The sequence below is a fragment of the Salvelinus sp. IW2-2015 genome, linkage group LG18, assembly GCF_002910315.2.
Source record: "Salvelinus sp. IW2-2015 linkage group LG18, ASM291031v2, whole genome shotgun sequence".
Lineage (NCBI taxonomy): Eukaryota > Metazoa > Chordata > Actinopteri > Salmoniformes > Salmonidae > Salvelinus > Salvelinus sp. IW2-2015.
The window spans coordinates 57,590,412-57,610,309 of NC_036858.1; the positions used below are offsets into that span (position 1 = coordinate 57,590,412).

At 43.4% G+C, this 19,898-nt stretch overlaps 2 protein-coding genes across 5 annotated transcripts in view; one reads left to right on the forward strand and one right to left on the reverse strand.

Annotated features, from left to right (window-relative positions):
• The window catches only part of baiap2b (BAR/IMD domain containing adaptor protein 2b), a 179,448-nt gene extending 170,904 nt beyond the window's left edge, over positions 1 to 8,544 (forward strand). For 2 of the 4 annotated variants that reach the window (XM_024008222.2, XM_070448729.1), the window contains one exon: positions 7,581 to 8,543. In XM_024008222.2, coding sequence (XP_023863990.1) covers positions 7,581 to 7,680 — 100 coding nt within the window. In that variant the 3' untranslated portion in view covers positions 7,681 to 8,543. Of the gene's footprint in view, positions 1 to 6,587; positions 6,641 to 7,580 lie in introns of all 4 variants that reach the window. The other 2 variants (XM_070448728.1, XM_070448730.1) reach the window with 2 other exon arrangements.
• A 179-nt stretch (positions 8,545 to 8,723) lies between these two features.
• The window catches only part of aatkb (apoptosis-associated tyrosine kinase b), an 89,380-nt gene continuing 78,205 nt past the window's right edge, over positions 8,724 to 19,898 (reverse strand). Inside the window, 7 exon segments of the mRNA XM_024008757.2 lie at positions 8,724 to 12,651; positions 13,106 to 13,250; positions 13,252 to 13,337; positions 13,560 to 13,683; positions 14,601 to 18,397; positions 18,899 to 19,101; positions 19,485 to 19,634. Of these exon segments, the coding sequence (XP_023864525.2) occupies positions 12,623 to 12,651; positions 13,106 to 13,250; positions 13,252 to 13,337; positions 13,560 to 13,683; positions 14,601 to 18,397; positions 18,899 to 19,101; positions 19,485 to 19,634 (4,534 nt within the window). The 3' untranslated portion in view covers positions 8,724 to 12,622.

Below are 19,898 nucleotides of genomic sequence, written 5' to 3' on the forward strand. Positions count from 1 at the left end.
AGATGCAAGGCTCTGAGTAGGGTTACCGTTCAGGCGTTCATCCCTGAAAGAAAGAGATGCAAGGCTCTGAGTAGGGTTACCGTTCAGGCGTTCATGCATGAAAGAAAAGACAACAGATACTTGTTCTACACCTCTGCCATCCCATGACAAAGGTGCTACATTTCATGGCGCCCGATTCAGACCTTTGCTAAGTAGGACTTAATTCAAGAAAACATGGAGTTAATTCAACATTGTTTGACTTAAGTCCATGTTAAGTCAACTTATCTCAAGTCTGAATAGGGCCCGTGGTGCGTAAACCATGTTGCCAAAGCAACACCCTCTCTTCTCATTCTCTCTCATCCCCTTCAATCAGTGCTGCCTGGCTGCCAACTGTTTACAAATAGCTTTAATAATTTACTCGACAGAGTCTCTTGCTGTGCATACAATAGGATAATGATTTGGGAGCAACACCAATAAATGTTTTCTATCTATAAACCATTCAATCTAATCGTGTCCCCTGTGCAATTACCATATGTCACAGAACAAATAGGTAATTCTAGTCTGCCCAGTTATATACTGTACAGAGACCTTGGAGACAATGAATGGGTCAGATGCCCTTAAAAGAGTCATAATTTGCCTTCAGCACAACTGCAAATTATGGCAATAACTGAATTGGATCGATAGCCATTTATCTTCGTAATAAATAAGCTTGCATGTACTGTGTCCCTTGCTATTTTGACACATATTTGCACTACACATGAAATGAGAAACCTTTAAAAGGGAGAAGGGTTGATTCGTTATTGTAACTTTGTTCAGCCTTCTTGTACTTTAGTCTTTGTAATAAAAGACTTGAATAAAGAAAGGAAATGAAAAAGCATGACTCTGTATCTGAGGCAGGATAAAATATGTATGTCTGTTATTTCTATGTGCTGAATAAAGAACGACGCTAGTCTGTCTGTTTGTCTGTATGTCTGTCAGTACCTGTCGATATCAACCCCTGTCCTGTCCAAATCAGAAATGATTACCGCTAAGTATTAGGCTATTTGCTATCACAACACTATCTTTGAATTCTCCTTGAAATCCTATTAGATTGACTCAATTGTTATAATTTGCTAAAGGGAGAAAAAGTGACATTTACTGCCAAACTGTACTACCCAAAACTCCTTCCCTGCCACAAACAAAATGTCTCCTTGTTGTGTCTCTCTTGCTCCCTGTCCTTCTCACTGTTTGTGTGTAATTCCTGTCTTCCCCTAGCTTTGCCAACCCCCTTCTCTATCTATCTGTGTTTTGATAAATGTAGAGACAAAAGCGCTCTCAAACGAGTTACTACGACCGGAAGCTGCCAATGTTTCTTCTTTCTCCACTAGAATAAGGCTAAGGTATGAGTGATCAGACTGCAACATCTGAAGAGATGGCACACCCACTCTCAGTCTAAAAAATAATAATACAATATAGTATTCTTCTATTATTTGTGATTACGTTTTTTGGAACAATGCATTTTTTGTTGTGAAGATTAATTGGAATAATGTACAGAGAATGATTGATATTGATGTGCATGCTTAGGGGGACACCAAGATAGTGTAATTTTGATAAATGACCTCAAATGTATGGTGACTTTCTACTATAAAAATAAGCTTAATAAATATTATTTCAGTTGAGCACTCTATTGTATTTCTGTACCCTTATTCATGCACATCTATCTCCAAGGCCTTTGCAATCTCGGGGGACTTTTAACATAACACTTCTCTATTTTAAAGACCGTTATGCTTAATTGGGAAGTTAGTTTATTTGTCTAACATGATATACAGCTAAAGGCCAACAATAGTTGCTTCTCATTGGTTGAGTAATCTATAACAACTGTTATGTGTTGCAGTAGAACAAGTATTTAAGATGCTTGGGGAATACAAACTTGGTCATGGATGAAGTAATTCATTATTAATCCAAATGCATAACAATAATGGTAACACTTTACTTGACACCCAGCGTCACAACACATGACACGGTCATAACCATGTTATAATATGTCATAACAACTGACATAACTTGTCAACCTGTCATAATATGGCCATAACACTGTCATAACCCATATATTTACACCTGTTGTGACATACTGCATTATTGCATTATTTTATGGCTGGTTATGACACCTACATGCGAGTGTCAAAACCAACATTATTCAAATGTGTGGGGGGGTTCAAGAACTTTCCTTTTGTCTTAAGTCCTTTGTTGTTGTTGTAATTAATTCTTTACAGTCATGTTTGTTTTTTCATCATATTTTAAATAACTTGTAGAAAATACACTTTATGACACTGTCATAAAGCATTATGGCCTTCCTGTGTAAATTTACTTGGACTAAGAAAATACACTTTATAACACTGTCAAGAAGCATTATGACCATCATAATCATATAAGCCAGATAGGCCTATTACATACTGCCCTTATGTCAGTCAGCAGTCACAAAGAGGGTGTCTTGTCTTGCTCCTAAAATCTACTCCTGCATTTATCCCAGTCATCAGAAACATAGCTTTGGGGTCGGTGCATGTCTGATATCAATGTGTGCACAATTACAATGATCATTTAATGTGGTCATTTTCATAACATTTTAAAATAACATAAACATATTGTTGACAAGTAGTCTATGGTGTAATGGTACGTTTTGCCTTGTGTGGTAGGTTTTATTATTTTTTACACTTATGTAGTTGTCATAACCAGCCGTAAAATAGCTACCATGGTAGGTTTTGTGTTTTTTGTTACACTCTTACGTAAGTGTCATAACCAGCCATAAAATAATGCAATATATCTCACAACAGGTCTAAATGTGTGTCATGACAATGTTATAACCATATTATGACAAATTATGTCATAATACAAGGGGTTGGTCTAATCCTGAATGCTGATTGGTTAAAAGCGCATTCCAGCCGGTGTCTTTTCCACAAGTTCCCACCGGCTAAATCTATGATGTTAAAATGCCTATTTACTCTGTTCCATCTGACTGAGCAGTCCACTGTCTCATCAGCCCAGCCAGGCATTTTATAAACATGATCTCCACTATAAAAAGTATATAGACATTATCTCACATTTATTTTATACTGACATTTAGTTTTCAACAGCAGATATTTGTATGAACCTTGTTGTCTGTCTCCCCGACATTTGAAACTTTGTTTCAATATTCAAATTCGATCTTCAGCTGTCCCATTGTAATGAACGTGTCAGGTGTCAGGACGAGACAGACAGGCAGGCAGCGTTTCTCAGCCAGTCGAAATCATGAAACAGCTGGCATAATTTTTATGGATATATACAAAGAAATGTCCATTGAAAAAAGGTTCAACGGAACGAGGTGCAGCTAGTTTGCAGTCTTTCCAGCTTCAGTTTGAAGTGATTGTGTCCGCTGTGTTGTTGTCTAGCTCCTCTGAACAACAGTGTCCTGACGAGTCAGGGACTATAACTTGTGGAAGAATTAAATAGTGAATACATTCATCAAAATAATAATTTAATGAAAATATGTCAATCGTTATTTGAAATTTTCAAAGTCTGTGTTTGGAGGATATATTGGAACGTTTTGCCGGACCTCTACTTCGTCTCGGGCCTAACAACACATGTGCCAATATATCCTCCAAACACCGGCTTCTCGGGCATTATCACTTAATTATGACATGGTTATGACCGTGTCATAACGTGTTATGATGCTGTGTGTCAAGAAAAGTGTTACCACAATAACCATATTACTATTGTACAAATTAGTTTGTGTTCAAATCTAGTAGAAGTAGTCGTCACCTTAGCTTCCTCTCCCATTACCTCATGCATGCAGTGCTTCACCCCACCTTACTTTACACATTTGCTGTCGCCTTCTATCTCGATGTTATTGTCAGGATTGTGGTCTGCCCACTGCCCTTTCTAGTACAGTACAGTAGGTCCCGTTTTATTTAGATAGTCCCCTATCGATGGTCTATAGATGCTCAAACTGCATCTTTGTTGTTTTATAGCAGCTTGTGAGGGTTAGAGTTTGTGGGTGGAACTAGGGTTAGTGGATAGTTTGTTAAACTGTTTGAATATTTACTGAACATCTGTATGGGGACTATCCAAACAAAGTGTTAGCGGAACTATCCAAACAACCCCCGATCCACCGCTATACCCCAGCCGGCCAGCTCCTCCTGCTGCTCCCAAACAGGTACTTTTCCTTACTGCAGATAAACCTTACCTGTGAGTCCTCCTGACCTGCTCTGGGTATCGTGCCATTTAACTGTTGTCTGTCTTTACAGTACTCTGTCTGTGGACGTTTGATTGGTGGAATGTTTGTGTACGTGTCATATGCCTGTTTATTTGTGTGTGCCTGCTTGCTTGCCTCGCTCCTCTCTTTTTGCGTGTGACTTTTTTTATGTTGGTTCTTTTGTTTTGTTGTACTGAACAAATTGCATTTTGGGGAGTAACACGCTTTGGTGAATGACATAATAGCCTAAGATTATTAACTTTAGTGTTATTAACATCAGTTGCGGTTTGGTCAAAATATGTCAAACTAAACATACACGGTAAAAAAAAGTCCTGTTGTTTTTACAGTAACTTACTGGCAGCCAGTTACCTGTAAGTTACTGTATAAAAAAGATACAGTATGTTACCGTAAATTCCAAAGAAACTTTGGTTTAACAGTTCTTAACTGCATCTCTTTACATTAATGTACTGTTAAACCAGTTTATTTGGAATTTACGATAACATTCTGTAGCTTTTCTTACAGTAATTTACAGGTACAGTGGGGCAAAAAAGTTATTTAGTCAGCCACCAATTGTGCAAGTTCTCCCACTTAAAAAGATGAGAGACTATGACAGACAAAATGAGAAAAAAAAATCCAGAAAATCACATTGTAGGATTTTTAATGAATTTATTTGCAAATTATGGTGGAAAATAYGTATTTGGTCAATAACAAAAGTTTATCTCAATACTTTGTTATATACCCTTTGTTGGCAATAACAGAGGTCAAATGTTTTCTGTAAGTCTTCACAAGGTTTTCACACACTGTTGCTGGTATTTTGGCCCATTCCTCCATGCAGATCTCCTCTAGAGCAGTGATGTTTTGGGGCTGTTGCTGGGCAACACGGACTTTCAACTCCCTCCAAAGATTTTCTATGGGGTTGAGATCTGAGACTGGCTAGGCCACTCCAGGACCTTGAAATGCTTCTTACGAAGCCACTCCTTCGTTGCCCGGGCGGTGTGTTTGGGATCATTGTCATGCTGAAAGACCCAGCCACGTTTCATCTTCAATGCCCTTGCTGATGGAAGGAGGTTTTCACTCAAAAATCTCACGATACATGGCCCCATTCATTCTTTCCTTTACATGGATCAGTCGTCCTGGTCCCTTTGCAGAAAAACAGCCCCAAAGCATGATGTTTCCACCCCCATGCTTCACAGTAGGTATGGTGGTTCTTTGGATGCAACTCAGCATTCTTTGTCCTCCAAACACGACAAGTTGAGTTTTTACCAAAAAGTTATATTTTGTTTTTCACTTGACCATATGACATTCTCCCAATCTTCTTCTGGATCATCCAAATGCTCTCTAGCAAACTTCAGACGGGCCTGGACATGTACTGGCTTAAGCAGGGGACACGTCTGGCACTGCAGGAGTTGAGTCCCTGGCGGCGTAGTGTGTTACTGATGGTTTGCTTTGTTACTTTGGTCCCAGCTCTCTGCAGGTCATTCACTAGGTCCCCCGTGGTTCTGGATTTTTGCTCACCATTCTTTGTGATCATTTTGACCCCACGGGGTGAGATCTTGCGTGGAGCCCCAGATCGAGGGAGATTATCAGTGGTCTTGTATGTCTTCCATTTCCTAATAATTGCTCCCACAGTTGATTTCTTCAAACCAAGCTGCTTACCTATTGCAGATTCAGTCTTCCCAGCCTGGTGCAGGTCTACAATTTTGTTTCTGGTGTCCTTTGACAGCTCTTTGGTCTTGGCCATAGTGGAGTTTGGAGTGTTGACTGTTTGAGGTTGTGGACAGGTGTCTTTTATACTGATAACAAGTTCAAACAGGTGCCATTAATACAGGTAACGAGTGGAGGACAGAGGGGCCTCTTAAAGAAGATGTTACAGGTCTGTGAGAGCCAGAAATCTTGCTTGTTTGTAGGTGACCAAATACTTATTTTCCACCATAATTTGCAAATAAATTCATAAAAAATCCTACAATGTGATTTTCTGGATTTTTTTTCTCATTTTGTCTGTCATAGTTGAAGTGTACCTATGATTAAAATTACAGGCCTCTCTCATCTTTTTAAGTGGGAGAACTTGCACAATTGGTGGCTGACTAAATACTTTTTTGCCCCACTGTAACTGGCTGCCAGTAAGTTAACGTAAAAACAACAGGATTTTATTTTACAGTGTACTTATGTGAAAACAGTGTTTTGAATATGTTTTTCTGTCTTTAAATGATTAATTGTGTATGTAAAGTATAAGTTCAAACAAATGTAAATATGTTATAAATATGTTATTATTATTTGAACACTGTGGCTATGGTTAGTTTACTAATAAGTTAGACAATGTAGTGAAGAGTAAGTTATATGATTTACCCATCGTTTTAAATGAACATGAATGTTCACACCATAGGACTGTTTACCTTTTCAGTTTGGGACTTTTGAGTGAACAGTTTGCCCGCTTTTGAGTCAAACGGACCCCTCGTAAGTGACAAGATGATTCCCATGTTACCATTCAGCCAAAATATCAGCCATTCACCAGCTTCCTCTCCCTTCTATGTGCCTTGCTATCTTTCACTTCCGCTATCTTAGTGCACCTCCCTGTCATCATCTGGTTTCATGAGGAGGGTCCTAGCCCATTGCCCATTCTATGGCTTTGTCTGAAATTGCACCCTATTCCCTATATAGTGTATAATTGTTTTGCAGAGCCAGCATACTATTTGGGGAATGGGGTGTTATTTTGGAACTCCCCACTATCTCTTGAACAGTTGACATTATTTTATTGTCTTACGTCAGATTGTCTCACATAGGAGTGATGTCACTTGGCGGAAAACAGTGGATATTTGTCTTCATTGATGTGCTTTCATTCTGTGTCTCGCCAACCAATCAGGGATGGGCATTGGTTGTGCAGTCCACCCAGATAATGATATACATTCTGAAAATATTAATTTAGGGCTCTATTCAATATGCATCGCGCAAGTTCAGCATTACAGCGTATATACATTTCAAGGCAATGTTCCTGTGTTAGCGGAGACTGCATTCACGGTAAATGCTGCTTATGTCGGCTCAATCGGAAATTACTTTTACATTTCTATCGCACATTTCTAAAGCTTCAGCAACACAGACTGCATAGAGCCTTAACAGAAACGTAATTCTCTGCTGATGGTTTTGTTGCATGATGCTTGCCTTGCGCACACATCAAAGCCTTATTTCACCCTTATTCCATCTTCATTCAGGGCTGCTCCAAACTCACTCGCCAAACTTCTCTACTCTGTACTCCGTAATGTTTAGTGTTAATAACTAATGGATCAGTTGGTTCCCTCCACCTCTCCTCCCGTTCTTCATCCCTTCTGTCCCTATCCCTTCCTCCTGTTTTCCTCCCTTCCTTCCACCTATCCGTCTTCCCTCCCTCTTGTCCGTACAGTGTCCCTCTGCCTCAGGAGGAACCAGCCCAGGCCACTGAGGACCAACCCAGGCCTCTCATCTCTGTCGATGACCAGTCTCCTCCTCCAATCCTCTATTAACTCCATGCTCTACTTCCTATTATTCTTGCCTCTGATTGGTTGCTGTGAAGCACAGATACGTTTAGCCAGCCAATTGGAAGAGAAGAACCCTGATTTTGTTTGACAAATCCAAGCACACACAGGACTAATCTTTCACAAGTACTGTAGACCATGTGCTGCACAAGTTTTAGCACAGACTGAACTATCCATAGCATTCAAGCACACCTAGGCTTGGACTGCCTCTTCAATACAATTAAAGCATTTGAAAACAGTAATAAACTGTATGCAGTAAATTATGACTGAATCTGTTATTTGTTAATAATGTATGCATATGCTTAAGAAAATGTAATTGTTTGATCTATTTTATTGTGGGTGTCTAGTTCTATGATCTAGTCGTATTTTACTTCTTGCTATTAGCGATTTGTAAGATTTGGAGGAATTTCTTTGAATTTGTTTGTGTGAGCAATACATTTGTCACAAAGTAAACTATGTTATATAGTATATTAAAGGGCCTGTATCAGGGAGAATATAAAGAGCTCAGGGCATGGCGGCTTGTAGAAACACATTTCTACATGAGTCTGAGCCGCACACTAGATTAGGAGAGACGGAGAAAGAAAAGGTACATGTTATACACAATACTTTAAGTTAGAGCATTCAAATGCTTTTCACTGTTATTCTCATATTTTAAATGACAGAAAAACAATGATATTAAGCATTCATGCATATATCAACTGTATAGTATGACATTAATACATAAAAATACAAAGGAGTTGTTGTATTTCGTACTATTTCATAAATGTATTTGCTTCTCATCCCGTTTCATTTGTCTGTAAATTTATAGAAAAAACACTGAATTTACTAGAGAAAATAAAGTGATATTGCAGAGTATATTCCAGATATTACCTGTGTGTTTGTACTGTGTTTATAAGAAATTCTTGAAAAGCACGTCTCCTTTTATACTCTCTTTGCTTCATGTTTTTACATTGTACATTATGTAAAATTATGAGTTGGCTAGAGAGCACAAACAGATTTGGGACCAGGCTATGTAATACATGAGACCCACATCCATGTGTAAAACAGACTTTATTTTTATTTCATAATAAGGTACAGAAAGTAACCATGTGACCAGTAAGTGAGTGTGGGTGGGGCACATTTACTGACAGCATCCCTAAACTAGTCCTGCTCGTTTAAATCACAACCTGCACATTACCAAATGTTGCTCCTTATCACAATACCCCCTTCGTCTCACTAGCCTGGGTACCAGTCGGTTTGTGTCATCATTACAAGGAGAGCATTGATGACACAAACAGACTGGTACCCAGGCTATCGTCTCGCTATACAGATGTAGGATCTTAATTTGATCACCCTGTTGCAGGAGAACTTTCCTACAATGCAGGACGTTTCAAAATTGTAGAGTATTTGATGTTTAAAAAGCCTTTGGAAGTTTGTAATTTCCACTTTGAAAATTGTATCAAGCCCTACAAAAATGTCCATGAATTATAACCCACAAAATTCACATTTCCTGTTGCTGCAGGATTATTTTCCTGCTGTAGCAAACTGTCTCAAATTAAGATCCTACATCTGTAGTGTTAAAACATTATAGATCAAATATATATTCCTGTTCCTGTTTGCCTCATGACTTCATTAAATATATCTCTTTGGCAACAATAAAACAAAGACATCTCCTTTTATCTGCCACTTCCAGGTCATTTCTTGATATTCTTAAAATTTTCTTTCTTTTTTTGAGATATAAAAATAGTACATACACAGACGGCGGTTTAGATAGATCTATAGACACTATACTAGTGAACAATATTAAAGCTCTAGAAAGGCAAACAAACAGAACACACTGACTGCATGGAGACTAGAGTGGATCTGTGAACCATAGAAATAGAACCTACTGTATGTAATTCTAAATCTATGTGTTGAACTGAATTGGCACCCTGGTTCTTTGAAGCTAAAGCCTACAGTGATATTAGCCTGGTCCCAGATCTGTTTGTACTGTCTTGCCAAACTATGGTGATTGAGGTAGGCAAGACTGCACAAACATACCTGCGACCATGCTACAGTGATACTGATGTAATACTGCATTATCTTACCAGCCTGACTGTATGGAATGTGTTCTATGTTACACCCACAACCACCCGTCTTCCTTTCTATAGTACATACATTTTCACATACTGTACATAGCAAAGTTAAAGGTCCATAAATTCTAAATGCACTTTCCATTGTTAAAATCATGAACACAATCGTGAAACATTACACAACGACAAACCCTTGACCACCACACAGCTGAACATAAACAATATGTTAACACTGAACAAGTACTCAGTTCTGTGCTCTTCCAATAGTCATTGGATTATTTAATCTTCAACATGTTACCGAAGCCACTTGAGCCACTTGAAAATCATTTGTTTGTTCTTCCATTCTTTAAATTTCATTTTTAGGTTTCATATTTCTTAAAAGTGATAATTTCATCAAACGTTTTCTATAAAAATGATATGCTACTGTATCTGTAAGTTTATCTGTGTATTTGTAAGCTTGCTGTTCTTATACTGCAGTACGCCTTTCAGAATCGGAAATGTACACGTTCTTTGACCATTTAACAAAGAATCTCCACCTCAAGACAAGGAGACCTATTACACAGCATGTGATGACGTGAAGCTCAACACAGAAGCCAACATATGCTGTGATTTACCCACACTATCTGCTGCAAAGCACGTGGATCCAAAATCCCAAAAAATAAGTACAGCATTTATTAAAAGTCATCTGAATGATATTGCCTCAAAACTGACTTGATGGATTTGAACAATAGCTTAGGTCCAGGGATGTATGTAAAAGCAGAGGTGGATTCACTAGAACCAAAACGGAAGCAAACGGAACCAACAGGGGAAGAACATACCTGAATTTGTTTTCCTTCGCAAAACGTTTTGCAACTGTTTGCTACGGTGTGCACTAATGATTACACCCCAGGCATTCAGAGGGAGGGGAATAGTGACCCACACAGACAGAGGGAGAGGAATAGTGACTCTGGAATTCTGATTGGTGGAAATCATAAGGGTGATACATACAGTACAATACAGTGGTGGTCCTACTCCTGATAGAAAACTCTGAAGTCACTAAATGCAGCATTGATCATCTCTGCTAATACACAGTCATTTCAAGGCAACAACTTTCTGCCTTGTTCAATAGCTCCATTCCTTCACATACACTTAGGTGTCCCATTATTCTCTTCAATGGATGTAAAAGTGTTTGGAAACATGTAACATTATTATATTACATGTGCTATTTCATTTATATTTGAAGAGGACGGGTGAAGCAATGTCTCAAAGATATGTTGTTGGTCACTTTCCAACACCGATCCTTCAGTGAAAAGCCTGGATTCTGTCCTTTCCTCCATTTCTTCACTCCCCCCTCCTCTGAGTGGGGTACATGGTGTGTTCTGTTTTGATACCCATGTTTTTTGCTCTCCATAACATACTGTAAATGAGTGATGACTATGGTTGCAAACAACGTCCCAAAGTTCGTCCTTAGATTTGTGTTGTCGCTCAAAAAATATGTTGAACGCAACATAAAAGTCTTGACCTGCATATAAGTTCTTTGTAACGTATATTACTCTGTGTATTTACAATTGAAGTCGGAAGTTTACATACACCTTAGCCAAATACATTTAAACGAAGTTTTTTCACAATTCCTGACATTAAATCCTCGTAAGAATTCCCTGTTTTAGGTCAGTTAGTATCACCACTATATTTTAAGAATGTGAAAAATAAGAATAATAGTAGAGAGAATGATTTATTTCAGCTTTAATTTCTATCATCACATTCCCAGTGAGTCAGAAGTTTACATACACTCAATTAGTATTTGGTAGCATTGCCTTTAAATTGTTTAACCTGGGTCAAACGTTTCAGGTAGCCTTCCACAAGCTTCCCACAATAAGTTGGGTGAATTTTGGCTCATTCCTCCTGACAGAGCTGGTGTAACAGACAGGTTAGTAGGCCTCCTTGCTCGCACATGCTTTTTCAGTTGAGGTCAGGGCTTTGTGATGAACGGAACCACTTTCTTGCAAGCCGAAGAACACCATCCCAACCGTGAAGCACGGGGGTGGCAGAATCATGTTGTGGGGGTGCTTTGCTGCAGGAGGGACTGGTGCACTTCACAAAATAGATGGCATCATCAGGAGGAAAATTATGTGGATATATTGAAGCAACATCTCAAGACATCAGTCAGGAAATTAAAGCTTGGTCGCAAATGGGTCTTCCAAATGGACAATGAACCCAAGCATACTTCCAAAGTTGTGGCAAAATGGCTTAAGGACAACAAAGTCAAGGTATTGGAATGGTTATCACAAAGCCCTGACCTCAATCCTATAGAACATTTGTGGGCAGAACTGAAAAAGCATGTGCGAGCAAGGAGGCCTTCAAACCTGACTCAGTTACACCAGCTCTGCCAGGAGGAATGGGCCAAAATCCACCCAACTTATTGTGGGAAGCTTGTGGAAGGCTACCCGAAACGTTTGACCCAAGTTAAACAATTTAAAGGCAATGCTACCAAATACTAATTGAGTGTATGTAAACTTCTGACCCACTGGGAATGTGATGAAATAAATAAAAGCTGAAATAAATCATTCTCTCTAGTATTGTTCTGACATTTCACATTCTTAAAATAAAGTGGTGATCCTAACTGACCTAAGACAGGGAATTTTTACTAGGATTAAATGTCAGGAATTGTGAAAAGCTGAGTTTAAATGTATTTGGCTAAGGTGTATGTAAACTTCCAACTTCAACTGTATTATCATATATTATTTTCTATATTCTCATAAGAGTTGATTCTCTTTCCCCTCTTCTCCCACACCATAAACAATAAGAGGCACTGTCTTTTCAGAACCTGATGTCCAAAAAGCTCTACATAAAAGTCACGCTAAGTTTATGTGGTGCAGCTCCTGGGTGGCTGTGGTGCTGTTCTACTCTCTGTCCCCATCCTCACTGCTCCCTGCCAGAGATGGAACGAGTTTGGCAGAGAGGAGAGAGAGAGAGAGAGGGAGAAGAGTGAGAAGAGAGAGAGAGAGAGAGAGAGAGAGAGAGAGAGAGAAGAGAGAAGAGAGAGAGAAGAGAGAGAAGAGAGAGGAGAGAGAGAGAGAGAGGAGAGAGGAGAGAGAGAGAGAGAGAGACGAGAGAGAGGAGAGAGAGAGGGAGAGAGAGAGAGAGAGAGAGAAGAGAAGAGAGAGAGAGAGAGAGAGAGAGAAGAGAGAGAGGGAGAGAGAGAGGGAGAGAGAGAGAGAGAGAGGGAGAGAGAGAGAGAGAGAGGAGAGAAAGGGCGAGAGAGAGTGAGAGAGAGAAGAGAGGGGATAGTTACAAACTAATTCATTAATGTTCATTATCACCTATAGTAAATCCATACAATTAGTTCTCCTCAGACATGTTTCTAATGAAACATCGAGACTCACCTGGACCAGAGTCTATGTCGGAGTCAGAGACGTGTGTGATGGAGAAGCGAGACACATGGCTAGGGGAAACGGTGAAACGGGAGTACTGCACCGCTGGTTTGGGCTCCGGGGCCTTGGATGTGGAGGGCAGGCTGGGTGTGGAGGGTTGAGGCTGAGGAGGAGGCAGCCATCTTGGATATGGAAGTCGGGAGGGGCAACAAGGGGAAGTCATCCTCCCACTCATACCCTGCACCTGAAGAGAGAGAGGGAGGAAGGTAGAGGAAAGGAAGAGAGACGGAGGGAGGGTGGAAAGTAGGTATGGAGAGAGGAAGAGAAAGGAGCAGATTGGAAACATCCGCCTCTTATATTTTACACATCTAACCCCATAGATTTGTGATTGATTATGAAATGAAGATGTGATTGACTTCAATCAATGTTTCAATGTAAGTAGTGGACTCTGGACTAGTGTACTTACTCTCTTCTGAGATGTTTCCATCTGAGGAGTCATCAGAGGTTGGTTGTTTGCCCTCTGAACCCTGTCCGCTGGTCTCAGGCTCTGGAGGGAAACCATGCTCAGCCAGCTCTTTAGTCGGGCTCTGCTGGAAACGGACAGTAGTCAAAAGGTTAGAACTATGGTTAGTGTGCATTTTAAACAAAAATATACTGAACAAAAATATAAACGCAACATGCAAACATTTCTAAGATTTTACCGAGTTACAGTTCATATAAGGAAATAAGTCAATTTAAATAAATGCATTAGGCTCTAATCTATGGATTTCACATGACTGGGCAGGGGTGCAGCCATGGGTGGACCATGGAGGGCATAGGCCCACCCACTTGGCACCCAGCCCCACCTAGCAGGGAGCCAGGCAGAGCCAATAAGAATGATTTTTTTCCACACAAAAGGGCTTTATTAAAGACAGAAATACTCCTTAGCACCCCCCCTCAGACGATCCCTCAGGTGAAGAAGCCGGATGTGGAGGTCCTGGGCTGGCCGGTTGGACGTACTACCAAATTCTCTAAAATGACGTTGGAAGCAGTTTATGGTAGAGAAATGAACATTCAATTCTCTGGCAACAGCTCTGGTGGACATTCCTGCAGTCAACATGCCAATTGCACACTCTCTCAAAACCTGAGACATCTGTGGTATTGTGCTGTGCGACAAAATTGCACATTTTAAAGTGCCTTTCATTGTCCCCAGCACAAGGCGCACCTGTGTAATAATCATGCAGTTTAATCAGCTTCTTAATATGACACATCTGTCAGGTGGATGGAGTATCTTGGAGTACAACATGTAAAGTACACTTTACATGTTGCGTTTATATTTTTGTTCAGTGTCTATAGTAGTATGTCTAGTTTAATTCAAGGCACAAAAAAATATCTTATTTGTCTTATACCATGTGACTTAGATAGAATGAAAAATGCTGAAAAATGACCATGAACTTGTGAACTAGCATGATGCAGAAACTACCCTTTAATTTATCTTGTTTTCCTTCATCTGTGATTGACTACTCACCTGGTCAAACAGGTAAACAGTGACATCATCAAAGAAGGACACCACCTTCTTCTTTCGTTCCAGCAGGTCATCAGCAAGCGACTCGGAGGTGAGCGTGGTGGGCACCTTCAGTAGACTACGTAGGTTATGAGCATCGCTGCAGTCGCTCACCACAATCGGTACAGCATGGTTCTCCTCCCCGCTCTCCTCCCCTCCACTCTGCTCCCCCTGAACACTGTAACTGCTCAGCTCCTCGTCTGACTCACTGTCATCGAAGTCACCATCTCCGTCCTCCTCGTCTGCCTCCCCCCCATCCATGGGCAACTGCCGGCCCAGAGGGGGAGTCATCGGGGGGAGAGGAGGAGAAGGGGTGGAGGGAGGGGGAGGAGAGGAGAGAGGAGGGGTGGAGGGAGGGGGAGGAGAGAAGGAGAAGCGTCGACGCCGTGCGGGAGGACTGTTCTCTTCGTCATTATCGTCCTTCTCGAGGGTCTCTGGCATTTTGGTAAATGCTTCTTCTAGGACGTCTGCTGTTTCTAAGGCTTCAGATGAGTCCTCCATGTCCCTTTGCTCTCCTTCATCCTCTTCCTCCTTGGTACCAGAGTTGGTTTCAGTGCTCCTCTGGAGTTCACCCAGGGCTTCCTCCATAGCCCCCACCACCTCTGCAGCCCAGTCTCCCAGAGAAGAGGGTTTCTCCTGGGTAGGCCATCCTTCTGACCCTGCCTCTACTTCTCCAGAGAGAATGGAGGCCAGCTCTAGCTCTAGCCCCAGCTCTAGCCCTTCATCCTGGGTGCACTCTTCTGTCAGGCATCCTTCCATCTCTGGGTCTTCACTCTCCTCCAGAAGAGCTGAGGTCTCATTTCCTTCCAGCTCTTCCTCTATATGAAGAGGGCTGTGTTCCCTCTTCTCTGTCAGGCTCTCCTCCTCTTCCTCTATATGAAGGGGGCTGAGTTCCCTCTTCTCTGTCAGGCTCTCCTCCTCTATATGAAGAGGGCTGAGTTCCCCCTTCTCTGTCAGGCTCACCTCCCCCTCTCCCTCCTCCTCTTCCTCTATATGAAGAGGGCTGAGTTCCCTCTTCTTTGTCAGGCTCTCCTCCTCTTCTCCCTCCTCCTCTTCCTCTATATGAAGAGGGCTGAGATCCCTCTTCTTTGTCAGGCTCTCCTCCTCTTCTCCCTCCTCCACTCCTACATTTTCATCATCCCCCACTTTCTCATCCTCATCATCCCTGGAAAGGCGCTCGTTCTCATAGTCAGAAAAGTAGGCAGAGTCCCTGTAAGGGTTCTTGTCACTGAGGGGGGCCAGCTCCTTCTCTTTGTCTGTGGTCTGTGAGGCTGCTAGAGTCACATCTTCATCCAGGGTAGGTTCATCCTCATCCTCCGGTGGGGCCACCTCGGCCTCCTCTTCCCCCTCCTCCCCCTCTTCATCCAGGCTGGTGTCCAGGACAGACTCCCCAAGTGGCTGGGTGAATGTCTTTGGGTCCCGGGGCTCATTGTGGGGCTCCTTGAGGACGAACTCTGGGCTCTCGTTATTCTCTGTGTCGTACCCGCTATCCATTGCCTTGGGGGACGAACTAGATGGGTGGGAGGAGCTGGAGGCAGGGCTGAATGGCTCTGTGGTGGAGCCGGCCGCTAAAGGCATCAGGTCCATGGAGTCCATGGAAGTCATGGAATCGGGTGTTCCCACCTGCTTCTGCAGGGACTTGAGGGGACGGGCCAAGGAGGGGGAGGCGTTAAGGTCCCCGGCCGACGCCTCGTCAGCAAAGATCCCTGAGGTCACGTCAGTAATGTCATCGTCTTCATCATCGTCGTCGGTATAGCAGTCGGAGATGTCCACTAGACTGATGCTGGAGCAGTGGTCTCTGTCCAGGCCGCTGTCTAACGTATGGCTCAGCTCTGACTCTGGCTCAACCAAGCAGACTAGGCCAGGCACATTCACTGAGGGAAGTGGGGCAGCCATATCCATAGTCATGTCCTCTGGTTTAGGATCAGTGAGAACCCCTTTGTTTTCTGTGACAACCTCTTGCTTGTGGTCTATGGAAAGGGTATCGTCCATAGTGATGTCAACATACTGCTCAGGGTGGTCAAGGTTGGTTACGGTTGTGGTTGTGTTAGTGTTGTGTGTCAGGGTTGATTTAGACACACTAGGCCCTCCCGGTGCTGGGGACAGATTCACACTCTCTTCCTCGTTGTTGAGCATCTCTACAATCTGATCTCTGTAGCCATCACAGGTGTAGTTTCGCACCACTAGGCCTGTGAGGGGGTCGACGAAATGAGAGTGGCAGCACTCGATTGGTGGTGGCTTCACCTCCCTCTCCCCCTCCCTCTCATGGCACAGATAGATGTAGGTGTTGTAGGCGTCATCGGAGGGTATCAGGGTATGATGCTTCCCCAGGGATAGACAGCTGCTGTCTTTAGCCGAAGCTGCCGTAGCCTCCAGGTAGTCTATGGGTTTAACTGCAGCAGAGACAGAGGAGCGGAAGGTCAGGTTGTGCTCCTCAGGCCACGAGTCCTCTATGTCGGTAGTGGGCATAGTGTAGAGGAAGTCTACATAGGCATCCTGTTGTTGCCTACAGCCAGCCTGTCTACTACGGCCCAGGCCTAGACTGTTGTTGTTAGTGCAGTGGTTAGAGAGATTAGAGGGCCAGGTATTACTACTGTTGATTCTCTGCCTCTCTGAGAATATATCCTCTTCCTCGTCCGAGTCTTCCGACGCCATGGTGATGCTGACTGAGTGGGTGTGGCCTGGCATGGTCGGCATGGTTTTCCTCAGAGAACCCATCATGTCATAGTAACCCCCAGTGACGCTACTCCCCCCAATGATGGAGCCTGGTCCCTCGGTCGTCTCCAGGTAGGGGTCCCCTACCCCAAAAGGAGGACCACCACCCTGGGGAGGGGTACTGATGGAGGGAGATATCCCCAGAGGGTTTTCCAGTTCCCCCAGGGCCTGACGCAGGCTCCGGGACCCCCAGCTCTCCTGGTGGGGCTCAGGGGGAGAGTGTTCCCGCCCCATCAGGTAGTGCTGGTGATGGTCCAGACCCAGACCCATGTGGTGGCCTATGCCCATAGGGGGTGAGTGTTCGTAGTAGAACCCCCCATCCCGGTCCTTGTAGGAGACGTAATGACCAGCCTCCCAGGGTCTCAGGGGGCTGGAGTCAGAGACTTGCCCCAGCAGGGGTTCCATGGTCAGGGAGATGGCCGGGCTTCCATCTGGGTCCGAGTCATACGCTCCACCACCCCCAGCTTTACAGATGTCTGCCGACCAGTAGGAGTCCACAGGCTTGGAGTGGGCCTGGGAGGGACATGCACCCATCCCCATAATACAATCCCCTGAGTCTGCACTGCCACTGCCTGTCAGGAAGCTCCCGTTGCTGCCCTGGTAGTCTGGGCTGTAGGAGCACATGGTGTAGTCCAGGTCCATGTTGATGTGACAGTCCACACCAGGCTCCTCCATGCGGACGTAGTACTCAGCGCTCACTGAAGGACTACAGGCGCTGAGCACCGGCACCACCCCGACCCCAGAACCATGCAGCATCTTGGGCTCGTAGTAGGCCACCCCACCACAGCCCCCCACCATGCCCCCTGGCCCAGGGGGGTAGTACAGGTCCTGGCGGTGGTAGTTGACGGCCCCCAGGGTACCGCTGGAGGACAAGGCATCACGGTGGTAAGGCTGCTCCGCCCCCGCCTGAGCCTTCTCCCACTTGTACTCGAAGTTCAGGCCGTGGCTGGTCTCGGTCACGGTCAGTATATCATCTCCTGACTCGCTGTGGTAGCCGTCGCATCCAGAGAACTGCTCCAGCAGGGGGAAGGAGGAGGAGGGGAGGTCTGTAGACAGATAAGTACTTTGGTAATCCCCTAAGGGGAAATTTCATGTCAAACAGCAGCAGACCTTAATCAACTAAAGCAGGGTTGGTGGGCCCTGAGTATGTGAGTCTTTTTTTACCTTTATTTAACTAGGCAAGTCAGTTAAGAACAAATTCTTATTTACAATGACAGCCTACCGGGGAACAGAGGGTTAACAGCCTTGTTCAGGGGCAGAACAACAGATTTTTACCTTGTCAGCTCGGGGATTCGATCTACCGACTTTTCGGTTACTAGTCCAACGCTCTAACCACTAGGCAACCTGCCACCCCGAGTTATGAGTAAACATTTATAATCACACACTATTTCTTCTTAATTTGGGTGGTTTGAGGACAGTATATTTCTCTGAACTAAAGTGATACTGAGAAGAGCAGTGTGCAGATTTGTATTTTCATTTCAAACAGAAGCAGACAAAAAAACATAATGCAAAGTAGACAGGAGCAATAAAAAGTGGCGTAAACGTACCAATGGCCAGGGCTCCTGCCCCATGGTGGAGGCTGTTGTTGGGGCCAGCGTTGGGGTTGGGACGCAGGGAGTTCCAGCGCCTCTCAAAGTCCTCCTCGGCCTCGTTGGCCCCCTTGGCACACAGGTAGCTGAGTAACAGGTGGACCTCCTCTGCATTGGGCCTCTGGTCTGGTTGGAGCCAGCAGAACTGCATCACCTCATACCTGGTGACACAAGAACACACACACACACACACACACACACACACACACACACACACACACACATACACACACACACACACACACCACAACAACCATTACAACAACCATGGGATACAGGAAGATATAATGAACCACAAATGAATCTATCGGCTGTAGTCAAAAGTAGTACATCACACATCAGTCATTTTATGTCTGTGTCCAAAATGTCACACGACTCTCTATTTAGTGCACAATGTTTGACCAGAGCCCTAGGCACTAAATAGGAAATACTGTGCCATTTGGGATGCAGAATATATGTGTGTATGTGTGTGTGTGTGTGTGTGTGTGTGTGTGTGTGTGTGTGTGTGTGTGTGTGTGTGTGTTTGTGTGTGAGAGAGACTCACCAGCGCTCTGCCAGGGGTATATTGAGCAGGGGCTTGGGCAGTCGGAGCTGCTGTTCCCTCACAGCGTAGGTCAGGACCTGTCTGTCAGAATAGTGTCTGTACGGCTGGTTGCCCAACTCAAACAACTCCCAGATAGTCACGCCCAGAGACCTGAAAAAACACTCAACATCAGACTATAGAATCACGGGGAAGAGCAACACATCAAATCAAATGACACATATTTCGTAAACAAAAGGTGTGGACTAACAGTGAAATGCTTACTTACATGTAAAGCATAACAACCCATATTTATTGGGGAAAACATTGGGCAATTACGATCACTGAGACCAAAATCCAGATAGGGTCGGTTTCCTGGACACAGATTCCTCGACTAAAAAGCATGCTCCATTGAGATTGGTCTTCATCCAGAATTTG